This window comes from Lepidochelys kempii, chromosome 9, assembly GCF_965140285.1.
Source record: "Lepidochelys kempii isolate rLepKem1 chromosome 9, rLepKem1.hap1, whole genome shotgun sequence".
Lineage (NCBI taxonomy): Eukaryota > Metazoa > Chordata > Testudines > Cheloniidae > Lepidochelys > Lepidochelys kempii.
The window spans coordinates 8,736,486-8,762,203 of NC_136388.1; the positions used below are offsets into that span (position 1 = coordinate 8,736,486).

The 25,718-nt window shown below is 56.3% G+C and overlaps 1 protein-coding gene across 2 annotated transcripts in view; it reads right to left on the reverse strand.

Moving 5' to 3' along the window:
- Window positions 1-19,283: 19,283 nt before the first annotated feature.
- Window positions 19,284-25,718, reverse strand: part of EPHB3 (EPH receptor B3) — a 54,941-nt gene continuing 48,506 nt past the window's right edge. For both annotated transcript variants that reach the window (XM_073359232.1, XM_073359231.1), the window contains exon 16: window positions 19,284-25,239. In XM_073359232.1, the coding sequence (XP_073215333.1) occupies window positions 25,131-25,239 (109 nt within the window). In that variant the 3' untranslated portion in view covers window positions 19,284-25,130. The remainder of the gene's footprint in view (window positions 25,240-25,718) is intronic.

Genomic DNA, 25,718 nt, shown 5'->3' on the forward strand with positions numbered 1-25,718 from the left:
TGCAGACTGTGGGGCCTCATCACAGATGCAGGGATCCTCTAGGCCAGACATAACTGGGGGACCCAGGACAGACAGCCAGAGTGGGCCAGGGAGCGAGGAGGTTCTCACTGCGGGGGGACTGCAGGGTCCTGGAAGGGGTGGAACTGCTTTAAAACCATTTAATTAGCTACCTGTAAAAACAACAGGCTAAGAAGATTTAGCGGCTCAGCGTCTCTCTCCACAGGGCAAATGTGGAGTGTATCCTCCTCTACTCAGAAAGCGAGTCAGATCCAGAGTCTGAAAACCCCCATTCTCGGCTCTGCCGACTACTCTCACTGCTGCCCGTCAGCCCCCCACTAGCCCCACCCTGCCCCACGGCGCTGCCAACTGTCCTCTGCCTATCAGCCCCCCACTAGCCCCACAGCTCTGCCGAGTTCCCTCTGCGCATCAGCCCTCCGCTAACCCCATCCTGCCCTACGGCTCTGCCGAGTGCCCTCTGCCTATCAGCCCCCTCTAACCCCACCCTGCCCCACAGCTCTGCTGACCACCCTCACTGCTGCCTGTCAGGCCCCTGCAACCCTAGTCCTGCCCCACAGCTCTGTCAAGCGCCCTCTGCCTATCAGCCCCCCGCTAGCCCCACCCTGCCCCACAGCTCTGCCAAGAGCCCTCTGCCTATCAGCCCCCCGCTAACCCCACCCTGCCCCATGGCTCTGCCGACTACCCTCTGCCCATCAGCCCCCCCGCTAACCCCACCCTGCCCCACAGCTCTGCCGAGTGCCCTCTGCCTATCAGCCCTCCGCTAGCCCCACCCAGCTCCATGGCTCGACTGCCTGCCCTCTGCCTATCAGCCCCCAGCTAATCGCAACCTGCTCCCAAAGCTCTGCCTACGGGAGAAGCCCACCCGTCGACATAGCACTGTCTACCCTGGGGGTTGGGTCGGAAACACTGGATTTTCCACAACGTAGTTATACTGACCAGTTTGTAGTGTAGACGAGGGCTCAAACCCTGAAGGAAGCAGAGCCCTGTCAGACTCCTTGGCTTTGTATGATCCCTGCACACCAGTGGCTCTCAAGCTTTTCAGACGACTGTATCCCTTTCAGGAGGCTGATTTGTCTAGTGCACCCCAAGCTTCACCTCACTAAAAAATGACTTGCTTACAAAATGAAACATAAAAATACAAAAGCATGGCAGCGCACTGTTACTGAAACATTGCCGACTTTCTTATTTTTACCATATAATCAATTGGAAGATAAATATTGTACTTACATTTCAGTGTAAAGTCTATAGAGCAGTATAAACTAGTCAGCATCTGTATGAAATGTTAATTTGTCCTGACTTTGCTGGCGCTTTTTATCTAGAGCAGTCACTGTGCCCCCTGGAAGACCTCTGCGTACCCCCAGGGGTATGTGTACCCCTGGTTGAGAACCACTGCTGTACACCACGGATCTCACCCCCGCCCGCCAGCCTCCCAGCGTCTGTCACCGGCCAGGACTCCCCCAGCCTCTCTGGCCAAGGAGAGAAGGCTTAGGCCGGGGCTACATTAAAACGTTTGGTCGGCTCAACTACATTGCTCAGGGGTGTGAAAAATCCCGCCTCTGAGCAAGGTAATGAAGCCAACCTAACCCCCGGCCCAGACAGCGCTTGGTAGATGGAAGAATTCTTCCCTCGACCTTGCTACCACCTCTCAGGAGCTGGATGAACCGTGCCGATGGGCGAGCACCTTCTTATGGCGTAGGCAGTGTCTACTCTGCTGTAGCATTTCAAATGTAGACAAGCCCACAGCTGACATGCCTTGCCCAAGGGCCAGCGGGCCGTGTGCAGTTGTGCCTGGATGAAAGGGAAAAGGAGGGAGAGAGAGGGGACTGGGACAGGTCTGTTATTCCTTGCTGGGTTCCCAAGGGTGCCGACGGCCCAGGAGGGTGCTGGGAGCCGGCAGGGAGGTGGGACAGGGGTTATCTCCCCACGGGACTCAGGAGAAAAGGGAGGCTTTGGTTGCGCCTAATTCATCATTTTGCATCCAGTTTTCCTGGCTCGAGTTCACAGACACGGCGAGATCCCCACCAGCCATCTGCTGTGACTTGCTGCGGCATGCCCACCTGCTTCTCGCAGCTGGGCCTGTGGCCCTGCAGGGATAGTGCTGGGGCGTTTCCCTTGGCCTTGCTTCCACTGCTCGTCCTGAGCCGAACGTCCTGCACTCTAATGCACTCTTGACAGAACGAGGAGTAATGGTCTCAAGTTGCAGTGGGGGAGATTTAGGTTGGATATTAGGAAAAACTTTTTCACTAGGAGGGTGGTGAAACACTGGAATGAGTTACCTAGGGAGGTGATGGAATCTCCTTCCTTAGAAGTTTTTAAGGTCGGGCTTGATAAAGCCCTGGCTGGGATGATTTAATTGGGGATCGGTCCTGCTTTGAGCAGGGGGTTGGACTAGATGACCTCCTGAGGTCCCTTCCAACCCTGATATTCTATGATCTATGATTCTAATCTGGCCTGCCCTTGTGGCTACTTTGCCTTCACCTGCAGCGGCCGCTGGAAGAGAGGGACCAGCCAGCGCCATCCCCTGAACCATCTCTCTGGACTTTGGGCCCCATGGCGGGCGGGAGGGGGAGAATGGAAACACGCCAAAGCCACGTGATTTAAACATGTGGGTTTCCACGGCAACGCTATCTCAGCCACACATTGATCACGGCACTCGCAGAACAGGATAAACGAGGCTGGATCAGCCCCTGCAGCTTGTTTGGCTGTAAACCCTTCTGTAAACCCAACTGTACCACCATGGAGAGCTTCTCCTGGGAACTCCCCTGCCCTCTCCTGGCCTTGGCCTCCCTGTCAGCCCCCAGCGCCTACTATCCTGCCCACCCAGCCGAACCCCCACTCCCTGCCCAGCACCCAGCGCCTACCAACCTGCCCAGCCCCTGGCCCCAGCCTCTCTGCTGCCGAGCTCCCAGTGCCCAGCCCCCAGCAGAGCCCCCACCAACCTGTCCAGCCCCCGGTGCCCATCTTCTGCCTCCCCATCCAGCGGCTCGTTGCTGGAAAGAGTAGGCTGAATAAGAGAGAACCCCCCCAACCCCCGGACCATGCTCTCCCACCCAGCCCGTATTAAACAGAACTGGGGGTGGGGAAAGGAAACCAGCAATTACTGTACGATGGAGTTTCCCTCTGGCTCACGTGTAGGGTTTGCCCAAGTTTGTGCAGTCCCTGCACTCAACCTGCCGGTGTGGCTCTGTCTGTTGGTAATGCCCTAACGTCTGAACACCACAGTCGCTCAATTCCCAAATGTCAGGGCAAGTTCTAGGCATCCGTGGACAGAACCCTACTGATTTGGGGGAAAATCGGGAAATCAGAAGGGGGCAAATGGGCGACACCCAGAGCCCCTGGCATGGGAGGGGGTTGCAGGTAGTCCCTGAGATAGAGGGTGGCAGGAGCTTGGGGTGTTGGGGGAGACAGAGGGCTGCAAGGAGCTGCTGGTGGGTGCGAGGAGTTTGGCCTACAGAAACAACCTTCTAGCATTATCAGTATCTACCACTGATTTATACGTTTGTCCATCACCATGGCCTCTGCGAGCCTCTCTCTCTTGCAAAAGCCTCAGAGCAGGTACCATTTTCTCCTCTGGAGCATACCTCCGAGAGCACCTGTCAGGGCTCCACGTGTAACAAAGTAACAAACACATCCTACCAATCAGATCGCTTTTCCCCTTTCAAGGACACAGCAGAAGACTCGGGCAAATATCGCAGAGAGTGAGAGAAAGACGCCGGAGAGCTACTGGCTTAAAGTCGGGGCTGCTTGGAGCCGAAGGTCTTCGGCTGGGCCACTGGCTGAGCAGCATCGCCGGAGCGTTTGGAGAAGATCCAAGCGGGCGTGTCGGTGATCTCTGCGACCCCCGGGCCAAACAGATCTGCAGGGACGAGATTTGTCAAAGTTCACGCCCAAGCTCTCCCCCGTCAATAACCGCCCCCCAGGGTTTGCTACAAAATGGCATGGCCCATCTCCCCGAAGCTGGTTAAATGGGCAGCTGAACAATTACAATGGGGAGGACCTAGAGATCCCTAGCCTGGGATGGGATGACGGGACGCTGCCATGCTAATGTCTGTGTTACGCTCCGAGCATGCCCACTGGGACCTGTCTGTGCCCAGGAGCTGGAGGTGACTCATGCCAAACCCGGGGCTGGGCCCACAAACTGGCCTCCTGCCTAGTGTGGTTCCACACGGGGATGTGGCTAACACCCTGCCAGCTGCCCCAGGCAGGGGCCGGGCCTGGTTTCATTGCCTGGGAGGCCCTGGGCCACCGGTAGCCAGCTCAGCATGCCCGTAAGGTTGGGGTTGTGTGCGAGGAGGCTGTTGAAGGTGCAACACACGGAGTGGTGGTGTTGGTGGTATTGACTCCCAGGATCTGCTGCATCATGGTGCTGTCACGGGCCCCGGCGTGACCTACTTTACCAAACCCGCCTTGGCGGTTGGCTTTGTCACGCTTAGCAGCTGCCAGGATTTCACCCCAGTGCTGCCAGTGGACTACTTGACTGGGTCTCTCGTCACATGAGCTGCCGAGGGGGAAGGCATCACACGAGCCCCGCAACTGGGGGCCAGACAACCAGGGGAGGTGGGAGCATGAGCCACAGGCTGTGCGTGTGTGTGTGTGTGGGGGGAAGACAGCTCAGGAGTGTGGTGTAGCGGGGCTGGGGGGCAGTGTAGCAGGGTGGGGACAGACCCGTGTGTTGGATCTACAGGAACAAGATCTGCCACTCCCTGGCAGAGACTCAGGCTGAAAGCTCAGCTTTCCTGCTCCCCCCCACCCCAGCTTCTCTGGGGCAGCCCCCTCCCTGAGCTGGCGATCACAGACCAGGCGAACAGATGTTCCACTTACGGCTGGGCCAGGAGTTTATCCAAGGAGCAGAAAGATACCGTTCAGCAAACCAGACGCTCTGTCTCTGTGCAGCCACGCGTGGTATGATGCTGCCAGGGCTTGGCATGGGGCACTGGGGAAGGCGGCAAGCAGCCTGCGCATCACGGTATGTGTGCGGGGGTAGGAGCGCCGTCCCGGGGGTCCTGGGGAGATGGTGCTGTGTTCAGGCCACACGCAGGAGGCAGGGCTGGTGTTGGCAGCACCGCGTCTGCAGGTGACCCCAGGGAGAGCACTGAGTGAGAGCGGAGGCAGAGCTGAACCCTGGGCACTCCGGGAGGATGGGGAGTGCCCAGGGCTCATTGCCCCGGAGCAGGGCTGAGAGCCCCGTCGCTCCCTAACGGGGGATGGATCCTGCTGGGAATCGTCTCTGGGCACAGCTGGGAGCCCCGTGCGATCCAAGCAGCGGAGAACATTGTAACAAATCCGCGTCCCCCTCAGGCTTCACCAGGGTCACTCTGCTGCCCATTGGGAATGGAGGTCTGCTCCCCTTTGCTAGGGACACAACCCCCTAAGCTGGGGGTGAGCAGTCCCGGGTGTAGGACCCAGCTGGGCAGGTCTGAGTCCACCAGCAGGGGGCAGCGGTGACAGCTACAGAGACACCCCCTGCCAGCCAGTGCCATGGGGCACAAGGCTGCCCTAGATGCCACCAGACTCCCCCTGCACGGACATGCCCGTCACGCTGCCAGCCCCTGCCCGCGCAGCGCAGAGCCTGCCCCCTGCGTTACGCTGCAGGGGCTTTGCCCCAGTTACGGACCCGGGACCACAGCAGCTAGGGAGTGAAGCCGAGCCGAGGGGCTCCCAGCCTGCCCTCCATCCCGTTACTCCAGCTGCAGCTGGCTTCGGGGAACACCCAGACTGCAGCCGTCCTGGAAACCATCCCACCAGAACGTAAGTTTATTTGCACAGCGATGAAAACATCGGCTCGCATACCTCGGCATGTACACCGGGCCCCAGCCACGCCCCGCAGCTTCTCCTCATCGGCCCAGCCAGAGCCGGCTGTGTACACAAACACCCACTGCTCCCCCCACCCCTGCCTGCTGCCATCTTGCCCCACCACCCCAGTGCCCCGTTTGCCCCCCTCCGCTCGCCTCACAGCTCAGCTGCTTAAATCCCCTAGTCAAAGGCAGGGAGAGGCTGGGGCCACGGTTGCCAAAGGAGGCCGCCCCAGCCGGTCTTCTAGGGACAGACTGAGTCAGGGACGGGGCATGGTTTTATTAGATTCTCCTTCCCCAAGCCCCAGAACAGCCCCAACCCTGCTCTCTCCTGTGGGTCACTCTCCTCACTTGAGAGGCACTGGCAGGGAGCAGCCAGACCCAGCCAGGCATCCATCCTTGCAAGCCTAGGCCGTGGCCAGAACAGAAGAAGAGGCTCTCTCCGCTTCGTCATAGAGTCACGCCTGCCGCCATCAACCATTTGCAAACCCGGTCGGCCCCAGCGTCTCCCGCGGAGCAGCCTGCTTGGCAGAGAAGATCACCTGCATCCCGGCTGGGCTCGGCAGAAATAACAAGGCCCAGGCCTAAGGGATGACCAGGACTCGGGCACTAGAAGTACCCATGGAAGTACTTGTGGCAAGCAAGGCTCTGACTTTTCCTCCCCAGCCTGCTGGAGGAGCACAGAGTGCCCCTGGGCCCCTCGTGACAGGAGCCAAACCCTGATGCCCACACCAAAGCCCACAGACGTACAGGCCAACACGTAGTTCAAGGGACTGTCCCATGGCTGGTGGCACCTGCCCTCTCCCTCCGGAGGGAGGACTCAGCACACACCACTCTCCAATGCCACTGCCAGCATCCTGAGTCCATCGGTCAAGGAGTCCCTGGGCGATGCTCTGGAACTGCTCCCCATGAAGCCAGGCAGGACTCTGGGGAAGTCTCCTTTCTGTGAGCAGCCTGTCTGTAGGACACACAGCTCACACGGCTTCCACCTTCCTGGGTCTGACCTCAGAGAATTCAGCATCCTCTGCCCTCCGTGCGCTTCTCACAGCGAGTCCGCCCAGGCGGGGTCTTGGGGAAGCCAGAGGGTCCTGCACCCCAACTTTGCAGTCAGACGTGACTGTCAGCCAGCCAGTAAAACAGAGGTTTATTAGACGATAGGAACATGGTCTACAACAGAGCTTGTAGGTGCAGAGAACAGGACCCCTCAGCCGGGTCCATTTTGTGGGGCAGTGAGCCAGACAACCACGTCTGCCCTTCACTCCATGTCTCCAACCAGCCCCAAACTGCAACTCCCCCCAGCCCTCCTCCTCTGGGCTTTGTCCCTTTCCCAGGCCAGGAGGGCATCTGATTCCTTTGTTCTCCAACCCTTTAGCTCTCACCTTGCAGGGGGGAAGGTGCCCAGGCCATCAGTTGCCAGGAAACAGGGTGTTGGCCATTCTCTATGTCCAGACCCCTGCACACACCTGCCCTCTAGTGATCTGCACATCTGCAGTGATCATACACCCTTACCCCACCCCCTAGATACTTAAGAACTGCCTAGGGGAAACTGAGGCACCCCCACACTATTCAGAGGAAACATTAAGAACAGTCCCACTTCGTCACATCATACCAGCCCGGCTTCAGGCCGGGGTCTGGTAATGAACCTGGCCCTTGCTGCTCCCACCCATAGCCCAGGCCACCCGTCCACACTTGCCCTGCTAGGCCACTCTCTCTGCAGCACTAGAGAGCGTTGATCAGCAAACTTCCCACCCCAATATGTCGCGTTACTTATCCAGGGAGCGAAATGCGCAGGGATGGTGACACAGCGCTAGATGGCAAGGGGCGAAAGGTCAAAAGCAGCAAACAACTCCCGTGAACTCGAAAAGTTTTGGAAAAGTAGCGTGATTGGTCTTTGGCAAATGCACACATTTTTAGCACCGGCATTATGTCTGTCCTCCTTTGTGGCACAATCCAGAAATCTCCATCAGCCATTGATAAGAAAATCCACTCGTTCTAAAAGTGAACGCCTGCAGAAGTGCTTCAGATTCCACTGGGAGGAGTGTCTTGGAACTATCATGAATCCTAAGTGATGCAAACTAAGCTAAAGCATGGACTATGGTAAGAAGGCGAGGATGGACGCATTGAGGACCTGCTCTAAGGGTGCAACCCAGCACCAGGACTTCCAGGACGAGTGAGACCATGGACACCTCCTGGAAAGAGAAAAGGAAACCGACCTCGAGACCCGCGCAGAACAACGGAGAAAGACGCCAGATCCATCAGCATGACACCCAGAAGCCTGAACAGACCGAAATGCATGGTGGAACCTGGCAGCCTCCCCGTGCACCCAAGGGTGCGAGTGGAGAAAGCCCAATGATGAGAGAAGCCCACATTGATACAGCAGGAGATAGATATACATGAGCACACAGACAGGCAAAGATTGGCCCGCACTTTCTGTATGTGTGTGTCTGTGCACACCCGCCCCCCACCACTGGGCTAGGTACACACACAACACAAGCCATCTCCTGTTCTTTCTCTCCCCTTCGGAAAGCCCCAGTCCCAGTGGGTATTTGCTGGGATTCGGGCTGCCAGGCTCCCCAGGCAGGGAGGCAGCCAGCGCACACTGGTTTTCTTTTCTTGAAGGGGCTGTTTAATCTTTAATGGAATGGCGGGAGCAGCCGATTGTTTAGAGAATAATTCAGGAATGTGAGCGCTTTGCAGTTTGGGGCTGGCGGGGAAGGGGGAGGGGCTGTGATCCTCTGGCGGGGGGGGCAGAGGGAGAGATTGGCTTGAGAGAAGGGGCTGCAGGTCAGGATTGAGGGGCATCGGCAGAGCTAGGGGCCCCTGGATTGAAATCTCAGGGGGTTGCAGGTTGGGATTGCAGGGCACCAGCACAGCTGTGTGCGTGGGGAGTCCACGGCTCGGATAACAGGGGACTGTGGGTTGGGATTGAGGGGCACTGGCAGAGGTGCGTGGCGGGGGGGAGTCCAGGGCTGGGACAGCGGGGTGGGGTGGGGGGCTGCAGGCTGAGGGCCCTTGGCAGAGCTCTGTGTGGGGTGAGCCCTTCCTCGCACCAGGCCTGACTTTAGCCATTGCTAGGCAGCTCAAGTTTTATGAGCGGTAAAATTCACACGCCGCCCCCACACAACGATGCCCCAGTTTAAGGGCCCTCAGCCCCTGATGTTTCACAGGCTGGATCATTAACTGGTGCAGAGAAAGGAAACCCATTAATGGCATAAAATGACTCCAGGCTGCAGCCAGCGAGTGAGCATGGAGCGGAGATGAAACCCACACAGCTGCTCCGAGAAAAGGGGGAGTTTTGCTTTGAACTTTCTCAGCAGCTTCAAGCTCTGATTCACGCTTTTGGAAACTCTCTAACGGCTGGGATTCCAGGGCAAGGGGCAGGGAGAGCACGGGGAGCTGGCAGAGATGGCCCTGGCAGCTCCGCATGGCAGGCAGATACCAAACCTATTTTCACACCTCATTACGCAGTACGCATGCAGCCTGGAGCAGGGCATTCATATCAGCCTGTGGCTGCTTCTGCACCTTTCTAGGCTGTAGTTGGTGGGCTCTCCCTGCCGTGTCTTGCACAAGCTGGTGTGAAGAAGGGCTATGTGTGAGCATGCCCCCCCTGCGTAAGGGGCTTAGGGTTCCCAACCCTCCAGGATTGTCCTGGAGTCTCCAGGGATTAAAGATGAAGCTTTAATCAAAGATTACATCATGCAATGAAACTGCAGGAATATGGCCAACCACAACTGCCAACCCTCATAAGGGTGCGTACGCACACACATAGCCACCTGTGCAAATGTATACGCATGAACGTGTGAGTGCAGAAGCCTGCACAAATGCATGCCCATGTACAGGCATGGCTATTAGCTGGGCAGACTCTTGCAGCAGTGTGCACTTGTGCAGGAATGTGTATTGTCTGCTTTCAGCACACACACACCACACACACACACGGACACGCAAGGAGCAACATGTTCTGCGTGGCTTATGGGACAGCCGTCGGCGATGCCAAGAGTAGGTCTTTGCACACTGCATCCCCCATCCGCCTGCAGCCTGGATAGGATCCGTGCTCTGCTCGGCAATGAGCTCTGGGCTGGGGGCTGTCGGGCTCCAATTCCCCATTAAAGGGGAGCAGGTGGAAAATGCCACACAATGCAGCTCTGCTCCTGGCCTCCCCCAAACCGACCCCGCCCTGTCCCTGGCTGTGTCACATTCCACAGCAGCTGCACCCAGGCAGAGACATGCACAGGCGTGACAGCTGCCCCCTTCCCTCGAAGACTCAGGCAGAGACGGGGGCTCGCACTGGGACACTACACCCCTGCCATAGGGTGGGAGGGAGAAGTCCCGTGTGCAGAGAAGCCCCGTGAACCATGCTTTTAATGGACAGGGGAGGGGGCTGCTGCGGAAGTCGCTCTGCCCTCCCTGGGGGTTCCCACTGCCAGCCATATTCTGCACACCCCGTTTCCTGGAGACATCACGTGGGTGAGGCAAGGGCGACGGGTCTGGCAGCAAAACTGGAGGAGGGGCAGGCTTGGAGGTAAAGGAGCGAACTAGGAAGAGGGACCCAGTCCACAATAAGACCTTACGCAAGCAAGAAGGAGCCCTGGACCCCAGGAGTAAGAGGGGAGGCCAAGAGGAGTTTACCAGGGCTCAAGGCCCTCGCCTGCTGGAGAAGGAGCCAGCCCGCAGCCACAGTCCCCTGCCACATGGCCTCTTCGTAGCACTACCGGCTCCCCTCTGCTAAATGCAGAGGGCCAGCCCCCAGAAAGGCATGCTGGGGAAAAGCGCTTGTCCAAAAGGCCACATGGCAGCGCAAGTTGCCATTGAACCAGGCGCAGAGCGATTTCACGTGAGGCAATTAGGAACAGGTTCCAGCGAAGCCACAAAATGACTCATCGACTGCGAGGCGAGCAGGGACCAACCTGATCTCCTGCACATCGCAGGCCACAGAGGCCAGCAGGGACCAACCTGATCTCCTGCACATCGCAGGCCACAGAACCTCCCCCACCCGCTGCTGCAATAGGCCAAGAACCTCTGGGTGAGTTACTGGAGTCCTCAAACCTTGATTTAAAGACTTCAAGTGACGGAGAATGTGCCTCCCTTCAACCCAAATCAGAGCGTCCTCCAGGGGTTTGCATTTGTTTGACTCAACGGGCGTAAAAAAGGATTTAAGGCAAAGCCACACAACTTCCTTGTGTAGCTGTGGCCTGTCAGAAAGAAGGTCCAGGTCATGATTTCTCCCTACTGTTCAAGAGGCAGTGCCTCATAGTGGATAGAGCATAGGTTGGGACTTGAAAGAGCTGGGTTCTACTCCTGGGTCTGCCCTTGGCCTGCTAGGTGACTAAGCCTTCTGCAGCTCTGTTTTCCCATCTGTAAAATGGGAGTAAGAATACTTCATAAAGTGCTCTGAAATCTGCTGATGGAAAGAGCTAGGTATTATATTATCAAAGGGCACCCCTGCACTTCAACCCTGGTAATCACCCAGGGCGGGGTCTCTGGGGTAGGGGTTGCTGAGATGTTGTGTGTCTCACCATTATACACTGGTGCAAGGAGTTTAAAAGCAGTGCCAAACAAACTTGAATGCCGGGCAGTGGAGGAGAACACAACGGGCGTGACCGAACCACGGTGAATAGCAGCATGGTGAATGGGTATTGCCAGCTCATGTGATTCTGCCACGAGCGATGTGATAAGATCAGCTGCTGGAATCGAGAGACCCTCTGCTTTCATTCAAAAAATATGTGCGTTTCTGGCCCTGATGGGCGCAGAGAAAAAGCTTGAAAATACAAAGCAAGCGTGGCCTGATGGATCAGAGGGTAAAGAAAAAGAACCCAGGCTGTATTATTTTAAAACAATCTCAAGCTGTTCTGGGGCCTACCAAGAATGTTGTAAGAGCCTATAAATTATTGAGGAAGGGTGTGTTAGGGGGTGGAGGTGGGGCGGGGGGTGAGGGGTGAGGCACTATACCGAAAGATCTTCATAGCATCTCATGAGCTGACATTTCTGAGGAGCTGGGATGTGTGGTAGAAACCTTTTGGATACAGCTCCCAGATCATAAGGATGCAAATATACAAGGGGGGTGGGGTGGGGGGGACTGCATTTGGAAAAGCGTCCTGAGTGCACAGTTTTGAGGGAGATCAAAGAAGCGGCTAGGTGTAATACAAGGTAATAATAGGTGACTTCAGCTTCCTGCATGTAAACTGGCAAAGTGTCACAGGAGGACAGGGTTTAGAGAAGCAATTTCTCAACATCCTAAACACCTGCTTCTTGGAATAACTAGTTCTAGAGCGCTCCTGTCGGGGGTTAGGTAATAACCAACGTTGATTCAGACAGTTACACTAGGTGAACCATCAAGTCACGGTGACCAGACAGAAGTTCAGCATTCTCCAGAGAAGATTCACAGTTTTTGGGTTCAGCTCCAGGAAAGAGGGTTTCCTACCCAGAAGGAAACTCGTCACAAATGAAGAGTTTCAGCAGGGAGGCTATGTGAGTGAACGGAGCAGAGACGCAGCAGGTACACACGCCTCATCACAAGAAAGGCAGCAGGAAGACAAACAAAAAAAACAAAAACAAAAGCAGGGTGGTTAAATGGCAAAGGACAGGTGGTTAAAGGAGACAAACCGGCATCCTTCAGAAAATGGAATTCCAGCCCAAGTGAGTACCAGAGGAAGGAGTACAAACTGTGGCCAGTTCCACTGTAATACGGATTTTGAAGACAACAAATTCTTTTAAGTTAGATCAGAAGCAAGAAGTTGGGGAGAGAATTGTTGGCTTCGCTGGGCCACCGGGGAACAATTAAAGAAGAAAAGGATATTGCAGGAAAACTCCCCAACCTTTGTGTGCCCATCAGGCTCCACCGCAGTGGAAGTTGCAGAGATCCCCACTTTTTTCGGTGCAGAGGAGGAAGCACTGTTACAATTTGAGGTGCCCAAAGTAGAGGGGCTGCAATAAACTGATAAAAATAAATAGCAACAGGTCTCTAGGACCAGATGGTACCTCCAAGAAATCAGAAGGAGCTTCTGAAGTGAGTGGCTGAGTTTTAGCAAAAATATGCCATTGCTCATTAAACTCAGCTGCTAGGCTGGCCAACTGCAAGGCAGCAAATGTTGTGTGTGTTTTTTAAAAAGGCGCTAGGGGTGTTCCTGAGAACGTCAGACCAGCAAGCATTACTTCAGTACCAGGTAAACTGGTTGAAAGATTAATTAAACAGAGAATTATCAGACACGTAGATGACCACGATATGATGGAGACAAACCAGCCAGGCTCCTGTAAAGGAAAATCATACCTCTTTAATCTACTAGGAGTCTCTGAACCTATTCAGAAAAATAGTGGCCAAAGCAGAGCAGCTTGACATAATGCAGCTGGACTTTCAGGAAGTCTTTGATGAGGTCCCTCACAAGTGGTTATTAAAAAAATGAAGTAGCCATGGAGTGAGAGGCAAAGTAGTACCAGGGTTTAGAAACCAGTTAGATGGGAAGCAAAGAGTAGGAATAAATGATCAATTTGCCACATGGCCCAAGGTTAACAATGGAGTGGAACATGCTGCTTACTATCAGATAGATCTGTGATCTACAAAAGGGATGAGCAGTGTGGTGGTAAAATATGCAGCGGATACAAAATTCTTGTCTACTCTAGAAAAAGTTTGCCGGTAGACCTGTACTGGGATAGCTATTCCAGCACTGATCCTAGTGGAGGTGCATCTTATACTGACAAAGGAGTGCTTTCACCTGTCTGTCCTGTGCCCCCATCTCCCTTCCTTGACGAGGCATCACAGTGAGGAAGTGCTGGATTAAAAGGCCCCAGTCCACGGGTTTCTCAGCTGTGATTGTGTTTGATAATCAAAAGCTGCGTTTTGTCTCTTGGGCCAGTCCCATTTCAGATTTTCCCTGAAACAATGCAGACAGGCAGCCGGATGATTAATGCGGGTATGTTTGCAGTGAACCTTCCATGCTAGTTGAAGGTTGCCAAAGAAGATCTCAGCTTGGAAATATTTTGGGGTAGCGCCATATTCTCTATGGATCGTGTCTTCTAAGGGCTGCATCTCTGCAGTGCCCCAAATGAGCACCTCCAGCTTGGGGGGAAAGCATATTTTCCTTGCTTGTTTCTGCATCCTTTTCAGAACCCCTGAGAGCTTTCTCCCATGTTCCTCTGTAACATACTGCAGAGATGAGGGCCATATAAGCATCCAGCTAGCTAGCTCGCATTTCTCCTGGCTATTAGCCATCAAAGTAACAGATTATCCTCGTTAACCCCTACCGCCCCAGGTTCCTTCTGCTCTGAAACACTGCAAGTGTCCTGGCTACACTACATAGTAAGTAACCCTTTCTCAGAACAGCGCTGTCGTGGTAAGGAATCTTTTGGGGGCCTGGTTTGAATGCCCCTTGCCAAGATGCCTAAGACAGGTCTGGTCTGGGAACCATTCTTGCTTCTTGCAGTGCAGGGAATACATGTGGGAGTGTTGGAAATACTTCGACCCTGCCTCGCAGAGCTCTATGAGCACAATCACATGGCCAGAAATGGACCCCAGTCCACCTCCAGGCAGGGCATCCAACACTCCGCTCCTTTTGGGGCGGGTGCGCACACAGCCAGTGCAGCCCGCTCCCTCCCTCCCGGGGTAGCATTCCTCCTCTCTGAGCGTCTCCTAACTGCCCTCCTGCAGGCTCCCCAGCCCTTGGGTGCAGGGGGAGCCGGGAGAAATCCAGGAGCAGGAGCCTTTCCTGCCACAGGCAGCCGTCACGCCAGGACTGCAGTGAATGCACATTTAGCTGCTGCTTTTCAGCCCCCCACCGGATTCCCCCCACCCCCTGCGGTGCATGTAAGTTTGTTCCATCGGTTCCATGAAGACCCATTTCCTTCAGTCCCAGGGACCGGTAATGCAACCGCTGTGTCCTGTGGGGCCTGCCCCACATCCCCCTCTGTGACCCCATTCGCCCTGCTCTTGTGGGGCTTTAGTGGCTCGTTAGTAAAGGGGCAGCATTAGGAGCTGGAGCCAAAGGTGCACGTGGCAAAGATCAACCATCCCAGCCCCACGGGCAATGACACCCAGATTCTCCCCCCACACACACACAGCTGTTATTGAGCCACAAAGACTTTCACAGGGAAAAAAAAACTCCATGGGAAAACGCCGCTCAGGGGCCTGCGCGTTGTCAGCATCTGAGCAGGCTTTACACCTTCCCCATAAATAATCCTAACAGGAACCAGAAGGAGCTGAGCTGGAGCCGGGGGGAGCGTCCCGCAGCTCTGGGAGACAGGCAGGGGCCTCTCCCCTTCCATTGCTCCAGGGGAAGCACAGACCGAGCAGCCGGGCAGGGGCCACACAGACTCCTAGGCCTCGCTTCAGCCCGTGAAAAGGACGTGGCCCTGTCGGTCCAGCCAGCCTGATCCCCAGCCCGACCCGGCCCTCCTGAGCTGGGCTCTGAACGGCTGCATTAATGGCCTTGCACTTCCCCATTAAGCAGCGACTCCTGGGCGCATGGCCAGAGCGTGAGGAAAGCAGGGAGGGTCGTGGCCTCAGGGGTTTCAGTGCGGAGGGGGGGCCCGTTCCAGGGGCTCACTCACCAGTGCTTCATGAGCCCCATTTAGCCCCCCGCCCCTTCCCTGCTCTCAGGTCCCCCCCAGCCCCAGGCTGCTGGGCCCTACTTCGTGCAGGCGGATGTTTTGGGCCTGGCCCACCCCGTCTCGGGGCGGCTTGTCTCCTGGTGGGGTGGGGGGAAAGAGGCCGAAGGCTGATTCTTTCCAGCTGTATAGGCCCAGGCAGCTGACACGGTTTCTGAGCCGTGCTGCCAAGGCCGGGAGTGTCAGCCAAGAGTTAGCAGCCAGAGCGCTGAGAAGCCAACAGCCTTGGTCAATTAATCCCAACTCTTCCTCCCCTTTTCGGGGGAGGGACTGAGGGAGAGGCGCTAATATTCCCCTCCAAGCTCCCCGCCCCCCGGCGCTGAGCTTCGCCTGGGCTTGGGGTGGGAATTCGGAGCGGTTGGTCCCCACGTCCCAGCCAGGGAGGAGGGACTAACTTTCCCCAGGCTCTGGGGTGCCCTGCCCCAGGCTGTGCTTTCCAGGCAAGGCAGGAGCTCACGATGACTGGCAGGGCCCTGCTGCCGTACCCCTCACCCACAGGGACGGGGGAAGGGGACAGCACTGTGCCAATCGCAACACACCCAGGCCTGGAGGCCACAAGGGTGCCAGTCCGGCCCAGGAGCGCAAAGGCCATAGGACTGTCTCCGCACTGCCGGGGGTGGGGGCTCACTGGGGGGCAGCCAGGGCACGGCTGTGATGGGTCAGGCAGAGCACCCGTGCCTGGCATGCTGCCGATGGGGGCGCTGAGCAGGGCGGGTGGGGCAGGTATCCCACAGTGCCCCAGCAGCCCCGGCCCGGCTAAGGAACCTGGGGATTTTATGCAGCCTCTCAGGGCACTGGGGAGTCCCCGAGTGCACATTCACGGGAGGAGGGAGGCCTGCCTTTCCCAGTGACAGGGGCCTGCCGAGGTGCTGAGCTACACCCCAAGTCAGGCTTCAAGCGAGCTGGTGCATGGCTAAGATCCTCTGTTTATTAACTAGGTGTCTCGTGGCTACCCACAACTTGTGCTTGTAGCCAGCTCTGGCCCCTCTCCAGTTACAGGCATGGTACGAAGCTAATACCTGGACAGGCCTTAGTGTGTGGTTACTTGGGGGCCTTTAAGGCTGCTCCCTCCTATCCCCAACAGGCCCTGTAAGCCTTGTCTGACGCTAGGCCACATCCCAGAAGGGGGCGGTCCCTTTAAGAGGATAGCAATGTGGACTCCAAGCAGATTAAACATTGCCCAAGCTGGCCCCCGCCTCCTGCCTGTCTTCACCTGCGGCCTGGTGCCATCAGGGCAATGAGACACAAACTGCAAACAGCACCACTGCTCCAGAGGCAGGGCCCTTGGCTAGTTTACCCAGCTGGGGCTCGCCACAGAGCTCGGAGGGCAGGGTGGCATCTCTGATTCTAGGAAAACAGGCTTCGTGCGAGGTGCTAGCCAGGGGGATCCTGGTGCTGAGGGGCCCCAGGCATGAGAGGGGACAGGTGGCAGGTCTCTTTTAGACCTGATATTCGGGGCAGTGGGTCGGTCTTGCTCACCCATGCGAGATCCCAGGACACTGTCTGCAAAAGCTGGGGTGTTAGCCCCAATCCCTGCCCTGGCTAAAGCCTTCTGCAACAGCAAGACACTGGATTGCTGCCTTGCTCAGCAGCCACTGTCTATCCCAGAGGGGGCTGCATTGCAATGCTGGGCAGGCACTTCCCAGGTTGCAGGTTAATAAAGCCCCATAAAAACACAAGATCTTTCCTCTCTCCCCACCAGCCAGGCAGCTCCAGTGAGCTCTGCTCGCCCAGCCCTGTAACTTGCTGGGTTGGCTCCAGGCCCAGGTACCTGGCTGGGGCTCAGACACAGCCCAGGTAACACGCTGTGCTTGGATTGAGCTGCACTTTCAGCAGCAGGGAATGAAAATAAAGGGAAACCCGTGGGCGAGCTCTCCAGGCCCCATTCCGGGACGCCGATAAGCAGGCGCCAGGCAGGAGGGGAGGCTACACCCACACCAGGGACATCTTGCAGCCCCTTCTCTCCCCTGCAAGTGCAGGTGGAAGCTCCTCCTGCTAGTGGGGTGCAGGGCAGGAGGCTTTGGGGCCCCTCCCTCTGGTTTGTTTGGAGACATAGGCACTGCTCCCGCTCCTGCCTGAACTTTCCAGCAGCTCCAGGCTCTCTCCAGCCCCAGGAACAATTGGATCCTTTGTCTCCCCCTTAATCTCCTGGTTAGGAATTAAAAGGGGGAGAACAGCAGGAGCACAAAAGGCCCCTTTGCATGGGCTGTGAGGAGAGCAGGCCAGGAGCAGAACGGGGTGGGGATGGGGGTGTTCTGCTGCCCAGGAGCCTGCATGTGGCCACTGGGGCCACCTCCCCAGGAGACATGAGACCAACACACATGACCAGCCCCCATCCCTCACGTCTGCCCATGTTTCCTGCTCCTCTGCACAGCTGCCGCCATCCCATCCCTGACACGCCCAGGGCATGGGGTGCCCTGGGCCTGGCCCCTCCGCCTCCCCTGGGGAGCAAGCGAAGGAATCTCCCTCCAGGCAGGAGTGGAGGGGCCAGGGATGGGTGAATTAACAGGCTGAGACGGCAGAACATGGAGCCAAGATTTGAAGCGGACATGGGGTACGCATCAGCAAACCTCTCTCCCACGCTGCCCTGCCCAGGCAGAGGGAGGGGCCAAGGGGTCCGGCTCAATGCAGCTGCTTCTGGAGATGGGTCTAGCAGCCCTGGGCCGCCCCAAGAGGAACCAGCACACCAGCTCCTGGGCCTGTATATTAGGGACAGCCGCTAAGAAGCCTTTCCTTGGAGAGCTGTGGGAAGTGGCAGGGCAGGTTCTGGTGTCACCTACCCCTTTATCTCATTGGCAGGTATCCAGGTGATGGAGAGCTGGGGCCAGTGCTGGGGGACCTCTCAGCCACTCACCCCCAGAGAGAGACCTGCTGGGGTGGCAAGCCTGGAGAAGGGCTAGGGCTGAAAGCTCATCTTTGCTGCTTTATACCTCAGTTTCCAGCCCACCCCCCCCCCCCGCCCCAGTCACTCTGGGGGGTCCAGCTCATCGGTTACTATGGCAGCACAGCACAGCACAGCCTGGATTTTACTTCCCCAGTCTCCTGTTCTTCCTGTCCCTCCTTTACAAAGCCTGGCCCTGGGAGGAGCAACCCACAGCAGGGGTTGTACTTAAAACCACTGCAGGTTACCGAATGCAACTGACGCAGCACCGTGGGGCTGGAGCTCAGGACTAAACCCCCTAGCAGCTGCTCTTAGCATCAGAACAAGGTGCTCTGGGAACCAAATCCTTGCAGTATCGAGAAATTGCTTCTCCGCAGCCCCTTCCAAGGGCCTGCGTAACACAAAGCTGGGGAGTGCAGAGAAGGGGGACCTTGCCCCCGGCTTATCGGCCAGACTCTAGGCCTGATCACCCTTGCTCGCAGGACTGGGAGCCACATCCCAGGCTAGGGGACTTCCCAGCTTTAAAACTTTCCCTAATTAAACAGAGCTTCTCTGGGGCTGTACAGATGCAGCTCCCAGCTACTGCTAAGGCATTTATGTGGAGCACCACAGGCTGCCCCTCGGCCTGCAGCAAGCCCCCAGCGTAGGTGATTAGGTTGTGCAGGGCATAGCATGAGTAGAGAGGATTGGGGCTGGGAGATGGGGCAGACGGTGTTCTGAGAAGGGATGGCCCAGTGTGTAGACAGCCATTGAGAGTACAGGGACACCTGCTAACAAGCAGCAGGTCTCTCTCCTAGCAACCTCCTTTTGCTGGGAAGCAAGAATCCAGCAGACACTGGCTGAAATGGGGACAGCACACCGGGGATAGTGAATAGCAAACAGCAAGGAAGAGCAGGACCACAGCTCCCTGGGGAGCGGCCTTATGTGGAGCCCCCTCCACTAGCTGGTCTCCCCCGAGACCAATAAACACACACAAACCAAGGAGCTCCATAGATTTCTTAAATAATTTAATTGAAAAAAGTATTTCTTTAAAAAATATTTCTACAAATGCATGATTGCATCATTTGTTTCTTTTTTTCTTTTGTTTTTTTTTTCCTTTTTCACCATTAAATACATCTCAATATATAAAAACGGTGGCAGGTACAGTACAGGAGAACCAATCGGGGGGTGGGGGACACACTGACTGGAGACCCCCCCCGAGCGTCACCAGGTGCAAACCAAGCTGTGCTGAAACAGGACTGGCCGGGGGCGGGCTGGGATACGAAGCTCGGGTTCAGGAATGCTGCAGTTGTACAGGTGAGAGTCTGACTCTTCAAGGACTGCCGCCAATCAAACTTCAGTTTAACAGGAGCAAGCGTAGCTAGTGTGAAGCTCAGAATCGGAGAGGACCAAGAACTGGTGGGCACTGAGGACGCACCGTGTTTGTTCTATAAATGGATCTGAACCGTGGCCCGGACCAAGCTGGCAGAACTCATTGCCAGACCCGCACGCAGAGGTGGCATGGGAGGATGAGGCAGAGATGCAGATCTCAGAGGTACAGCGTGCAGTGACAGAAGGAGAAGAGGTGACCAGAGTACAGGACTGGGGGGGTGGGGCGCGGGGGTCTGGGCAGACTTGGTGCGAGGAGAGGAGACGACTGTATAAGAGAAAGGGCTGACGGACAGAGCAGAGTGAGGAGTAGAGACAGTACCGAGTTCTGACAGATCACTGTAGCAGTCAGGGCTGCGGAGTGTGCATTTGCTCTGCAGGGAACAGGGCAGCACACGGCCCCCCAGAAAAGAAAGCTCAAGAGGTAAGGCAGGGGCTAGAGAAGACCAGAGGTGGGCGGAATGAGCCCACTAGTCATGACAGGGAGCGGCTGACTGGGAAGAGCAGTGGGGCTGCAGAGAATTGGGCTAAAATGCCAGGAGCTGGAGCTGGAGATTGAGCCAAGTGCACAGAGAACCGCAGCAGCGGGCACAGGGGAACACGGTGGTGGGAGGATGCGGTGTGTGGGTGGGTGCCAGCGATGGCCTCTCTGTGGAAAGGGCCAGGCATTAGACTTATATTGGTTAGCTGGGGCACACGGTGAAGACAGGACCCAGGGCAGCAAGTGGGCTGAGCACCAGGGAGACCGTGTAGGGCACCCACACCGGAAGGGAGAGCCATTCAAGGTGGAATAAGGGACACCATGAAACAGAGGAAGATCTCTTCTGAGGCCTGTCTCCCTCCCCTCCCCACTACTGTCTCTCTGCTGACTTTGAGGGCTCAGTGCTTGGGGAGGGACTGGGCCAGGGGGAGGCACAGCTTTGCAGCAGGCGTTCCCCCCCCTCAAGTCTGCCCCACTTTGCCCTTCAGGAGGGCTGCATGATCCCAGGCCCCCCACCTCCAAAAGGGCACAGCACGGTGTGCCTGGAGAACGGAGCTCGCTTTGTCACATCACGCTTGGAGTGCAGGCTCCGAGGCGGTTCACTATTCGAGATAGCGGGCTCCCCGCTGCTCAGATACCATGTGTATCCAGGCTGTTAGCGTCCATCTCCGGGGGTGGGTCCATCACGCGGATCAACGGTTTCCATCTCAATTCACCCTTGACTGGAAGGGTGGCCCCAGGCAACATGGTCCCCAAGCCACTGGCAGCTGTTTCTGGGAACTCCAAGGACAGGCACATTCGCAGGAGTGGGACGCGGCAAACAGCCTCTGCTCTGAGGGAGGTGCAGGGAAAGAGACCAATCAACTGCTGAACGGCTGGAGGAGTCGGTGCCGAGCACCCAGAGGAAAGGGACAAAGAGGCAAGATGCCTTTGTCAGAAACAAACCAGGCCACAAAGGAGCCTAGTTCCTTCCCTGGGCAGGCAAAGACGCTGATTGGACAGACAGGGACGGCGCTGTGGGAGAGCCCAACACACATGGCGCATTTCACGCCATTTTGGAAAGGATCCGCTTGCCCCGCTCCATACCATGTGCTGACAGCTGCTGCGGGGAAGCCTGTTGCTAGGCAACTCTGGGCCCCCCAGCACTGGGTGGCGTTAAGCCAGGGGCGTATCCACTCATTGGCAGACCCATCTCGCCCCGACAAGGCCCTGCTCTGGGCCAGGCTGTGAAACAGGGAGTGATCTCGTTTCAAAGCTCGGCCCCGGCTTTGGTGCCTTCCCCCCGGCAACGGTGGTCGCAGTTGCAGAGCCCAGCCTCAGGGCACGAATGGGCTTTGGAAGGAGTTTTTAGAAAAGCAAAGCAAAATTAAATGGACATTTGTTTCATGCCACACGGAAGAGGAACCAGTACAAAAATGGAACAGAACAACCTTTCCCACCCCTTACACCCTCCCAAGGAGCAATCCAGGACTCCCCCTGAGCTGAGACCTAAGCTATGCAATATTTCCATCAGTGAGCGGGAGGGTTAAGAGGCAAGGTCTCTAATGAAACTCAGCTGACGATGACGGGAAGGATCCCAAATGCTCAGAAGGACTGAATTAAAATAGAGCCTGAGCTTGATAGAGTGAAGGAACAGGCTATAAAACAAAACCCGGAACAAAGTGCCATGCAACAGAAGTCATATAAAGCAGAATAGGCCATGATCCTGGCGCGAGAGCTGGTCCCGCCGTGGAAGAACTGCCAATATGGAACTGCCTAGTTGAGCTGTAGGACAGACTGTCACACACAAGAGGAGGGAGGGGATTGTCCAGCCCAACAGGGTGGACTGAGGGTGCTATTCAACCTCGCATTCGGTTCTGGACAAACTGAGGAGAGTTCAGAGCATGGTGACACCTGATTAAGGTTTGAGGAGTGCCAGGGTGATTCCCTGGCATTATTCGGGCTGGACAAGATGATACTGGCTCCTTCTGGCCTGGGTCTCCAGGAAGCTAGGATCTGAGGAAGAGCTGAGAGAAAAGGCAGGAGATTCAGACTGGTAGGAGGAGAACCATCCACAGATGCATCAAGGGATGTCAGAGAGGAGCAAGCCCAGTTGTACTCACTAGGCTCCAGAGACCCACCAGGCAGAAATGGGCTTGAACCGCAGCAAGGAAAACCCAGGTTTCCATCGGCACGTGTTGATGCCATCCCCGGAGCTTTCGAAGGCTATGGGGGACATTCCTCTCCCAAGGATGGCCCAGGGATCGTCAAGTCAGCGGCGCCACAGTGCAACGAGGCAGCTAATAGAGGCCAAGGTTACGATGCGACAGACATCTCCGCCCCAGAATGAACGGCAGCCCAGGCACTCCCAGTAAGAGGCATGGGCAAGCAGCCAGCGGCACCCGACACTGGGAAAAATGAGCTTTGGGTTCTCCAAGTTCTGGCTGCTAGGAGAGCAGAGTGGAGGGGTCTAGAGACAGGACTCCCCTTAAAGGGCATGGAGATACCCAACTCCAAGCCTTCTATGGTGTTTGGACAGAGGTAGCTGGCTCCAGCTCAGCCTGCTAGGGAGCACTTGAGGAAGGGCGTTTGCCTTGAACGACTTCACCTCCCGCTGTTTGAAGTCACTGTGTTTCTCTAGAAGAGATCTTGGCAGCTGTCCCATGTGGGAGGTGTCCAGGCTGGGCAGATTTTGATTTGTTTTTGGTTGTCACTTGGACTGATAATATCCAGGTTTCTTTTGAAGCTTTTTACTGACTTATCAATTTAAATTTTCACAGCTGGGTGAAATTATGGAGGGGGGGAGGGGTCAACATCACATGTCAAAATACAGGCCATCAATACCCTTAAATCGAACTCCAATGAGTTCTCAAGCAGCATCTATCTGTAAATTGCCATGATCACCCATGGAAATATTTCTTCCACTGGTCTGCGTGTGCGCGGTGAAATCGAAGTTCACTGACATTTGCCGATAAACATCGAATCCTTCCAAACCTAGAGGTGGTGGAGGATCAGGCATGAATTTTATAGCTGAGTCACGGGCGTAGCTAGTTGCTGCACTCCACCCAAGTTGTCCCCTCCTTACGCCGGGCTAAGTAGTCCCAAGGGAATGCTGGGATGCTGGAGGACTGAAGTTCTCCAGCGAAGAGCAAAGGTGGGCAGAAGAGGGAAGATGGTCTCTAACAGCTCTCTCCTTTTCTGTCTAGAAGGGCTATCAGCAAGAGTGGCCAATAGACAGGATAGAACAGGGCCTGGCTCAGCAGCCAGGAAAGTCAGACAAGCCCAGCCAGCCTGGGCGGTTTCTCCAAATTTGGGGTTGGGCCCAGGCAGAGCTCCTGGCACCGGTAACAGAGGCTCTGCTCCCAGCCCACTGGCTGCACCCGCTTGGCTGGTCATGCCTGGCTTTGACTCTAGGTTTGTTTTGCACAGTTCGGTTCAGGCCGAGAGGGTTAGAAACCAGCACCGTATAGTGCCCTGCATGTAGCTCTTCATGGCCACGCCTGTGTGACCCCTAAACCCAAGCCCCACTTCCTGCTAGCCCTCAGGCAGGGTCACCCCACTCCCTCTGCGGCCAGGGGACAGTACCCTTCTCCTTGCCCTTACGGACTCCTACAGGGCAAGGCTCCCTAGCAAGCATTGCAGGGGAAGGGCAGGGAGAAGCTGGTGCGTTTGTGGACACAGCTGAGGAAGTGGCTAAGACCCTGTATGACCATCATGGCATCGGGTGGCAGGACAGCTACGCCTGATTGGCAGGGAAGGGGGTTATACTAGTGAAGCCAGCCCTTCTGCCAGCTCCCTGTGATATTTACAGCCAGGGGCCGGAGCACAGGGCTGGGGGCAGGGAAGGACCATGCCCCGTGCTCCAGAAGGGGGGGAAGAGCACTACGCCTGTACAAAGGAAGGAATGGGCTTGTGCTCCATGTCTCTTGAGTTCTGTACAGCGGCAGAGACTAAGCGAGCGAAGGAAACTCAAGTAAAATTCTTATTGCCTTTATTCTGCCCATGCCCTCACCCAGCTGGCCAGCACACATGCACGCACGCTTACGCTGGGACTCTCCCCCCTCGCTCGGGACAAGCCGAGCGGCCAGGAAGAGTCAAAGCAGCAGAAGTGAGAGTCTTTTGGCAGCAATCACAGCGTGCGTCAGGAGATGGTCGCGCTCTGACAAGACCCGCTCCTTCTGCATAAAACAGGAGACTGGGGAGAAGCCGGGCTCCGCAGCCAGCTCGGCCTGGCCTCCCTGACGGCGCTCCGAACTCTGGCTGAGCAGGAGCAAGGCTGCCTTTGCTCCCCTGGTCCCTGTGCAAACTCGCGCTGATGGCCTTTCTCCGCAGTCCAGATTCGGCCATAAAACAAAGAGGGATGAGAGATCTGGAGTTGGTGTGTCCAACTCCCTGCATAGTAATCTCACTGCGGTCAGGTTCCGGCGTCCAGAGGCAAATGGACCGATACCCCCCCCTTCCGACACATTCCAGTGCAGATCCCTGTATGGGGGCAGCAGGGGGACATGATTGTCTGGGGCTGCACAGGAGAAGGCCAGGTCGGACCCCGCTCCATGCCCTTCACAGTCGGGCAGCTGCTGTGTATGCTTGTATCCCCACAACCCCCTCGCTAGGCCACAAGCTCGGGAAAGTGCCCGCAGTGTCTCCAAAAGGCGCGTAGCGAGAGGAGAATGTTTGTGACTTTGGGGTTAAGGAAATCCAAGAAGCGGAACAACTCCTGAACCCACGGCGCTGTGTGCAGCGGAGATGGGGCAGGAAGAGGGGGTGAAGTCTTCATCCGATAATCTGTCTTCAATATGAAGACTGCATCGCCGGCTCTGTTCCAAACACAAACACAAGGCTGGTCTCCCTCTCGGCCCAAGTGCCTTGGATTCACGGAGGCGTGTCCCATCCCGTGTGACTGTCAGAGGCTGAGAAGCTCCACGCAAAGGGGAAAACAGGAAGCTGGGTCGCACCACAAACTAGAATCTTATTGACAGATTCCCTCAGTCCATTCCAGCCCCAGAATTTCCTGTGGTCAAACCTGAACCGGGAGGGTCTGGTTCATTTGCAGCCTCATGTCCTGAATACTGCTCAGGATCTTCTTTTGATGTCCTGCGAGTGTCACCCCTATCCTGAGCAGGTCTCTGAAAGGACAAGAGGAGGCAAAGCTCGTAACAAGTCTACACACTCCTTGGAGAGCCCTGTGCAGGGGCATTTCCGCTGCAGCATTAACCACTGGCTGATGGAGCAGACAGATATTCCCCAGCTGTGTTTAGAGGGGCCCAGAACACGGCAGCAGAAATCCTTTAATGCCACTTGGCCTCCTGGCCAGACACAACAACAATCTAGTCAGGGTCTGCACCCGTCCCAGCTTCATATGAATCCCCTACACCCCCAGCCATGCACTGATCTTCGTCTACTTCTCATGGCCACTACACTGCAACGAGTCTCAGAGCCTAGGTCGATTGACTCCGGCTCGTGGGCCTCAAACGAGCCACATACACATTTGGCTTAGGGCTGGAGTGCGGGCTCTGAGACCTGGCCTAAGAAGCTACTTAATTCTAAGAGCAGAGGTGCTGGACACTGATCACAGAGCTTTCCCAGCCCAAGACGGAAAACTTGC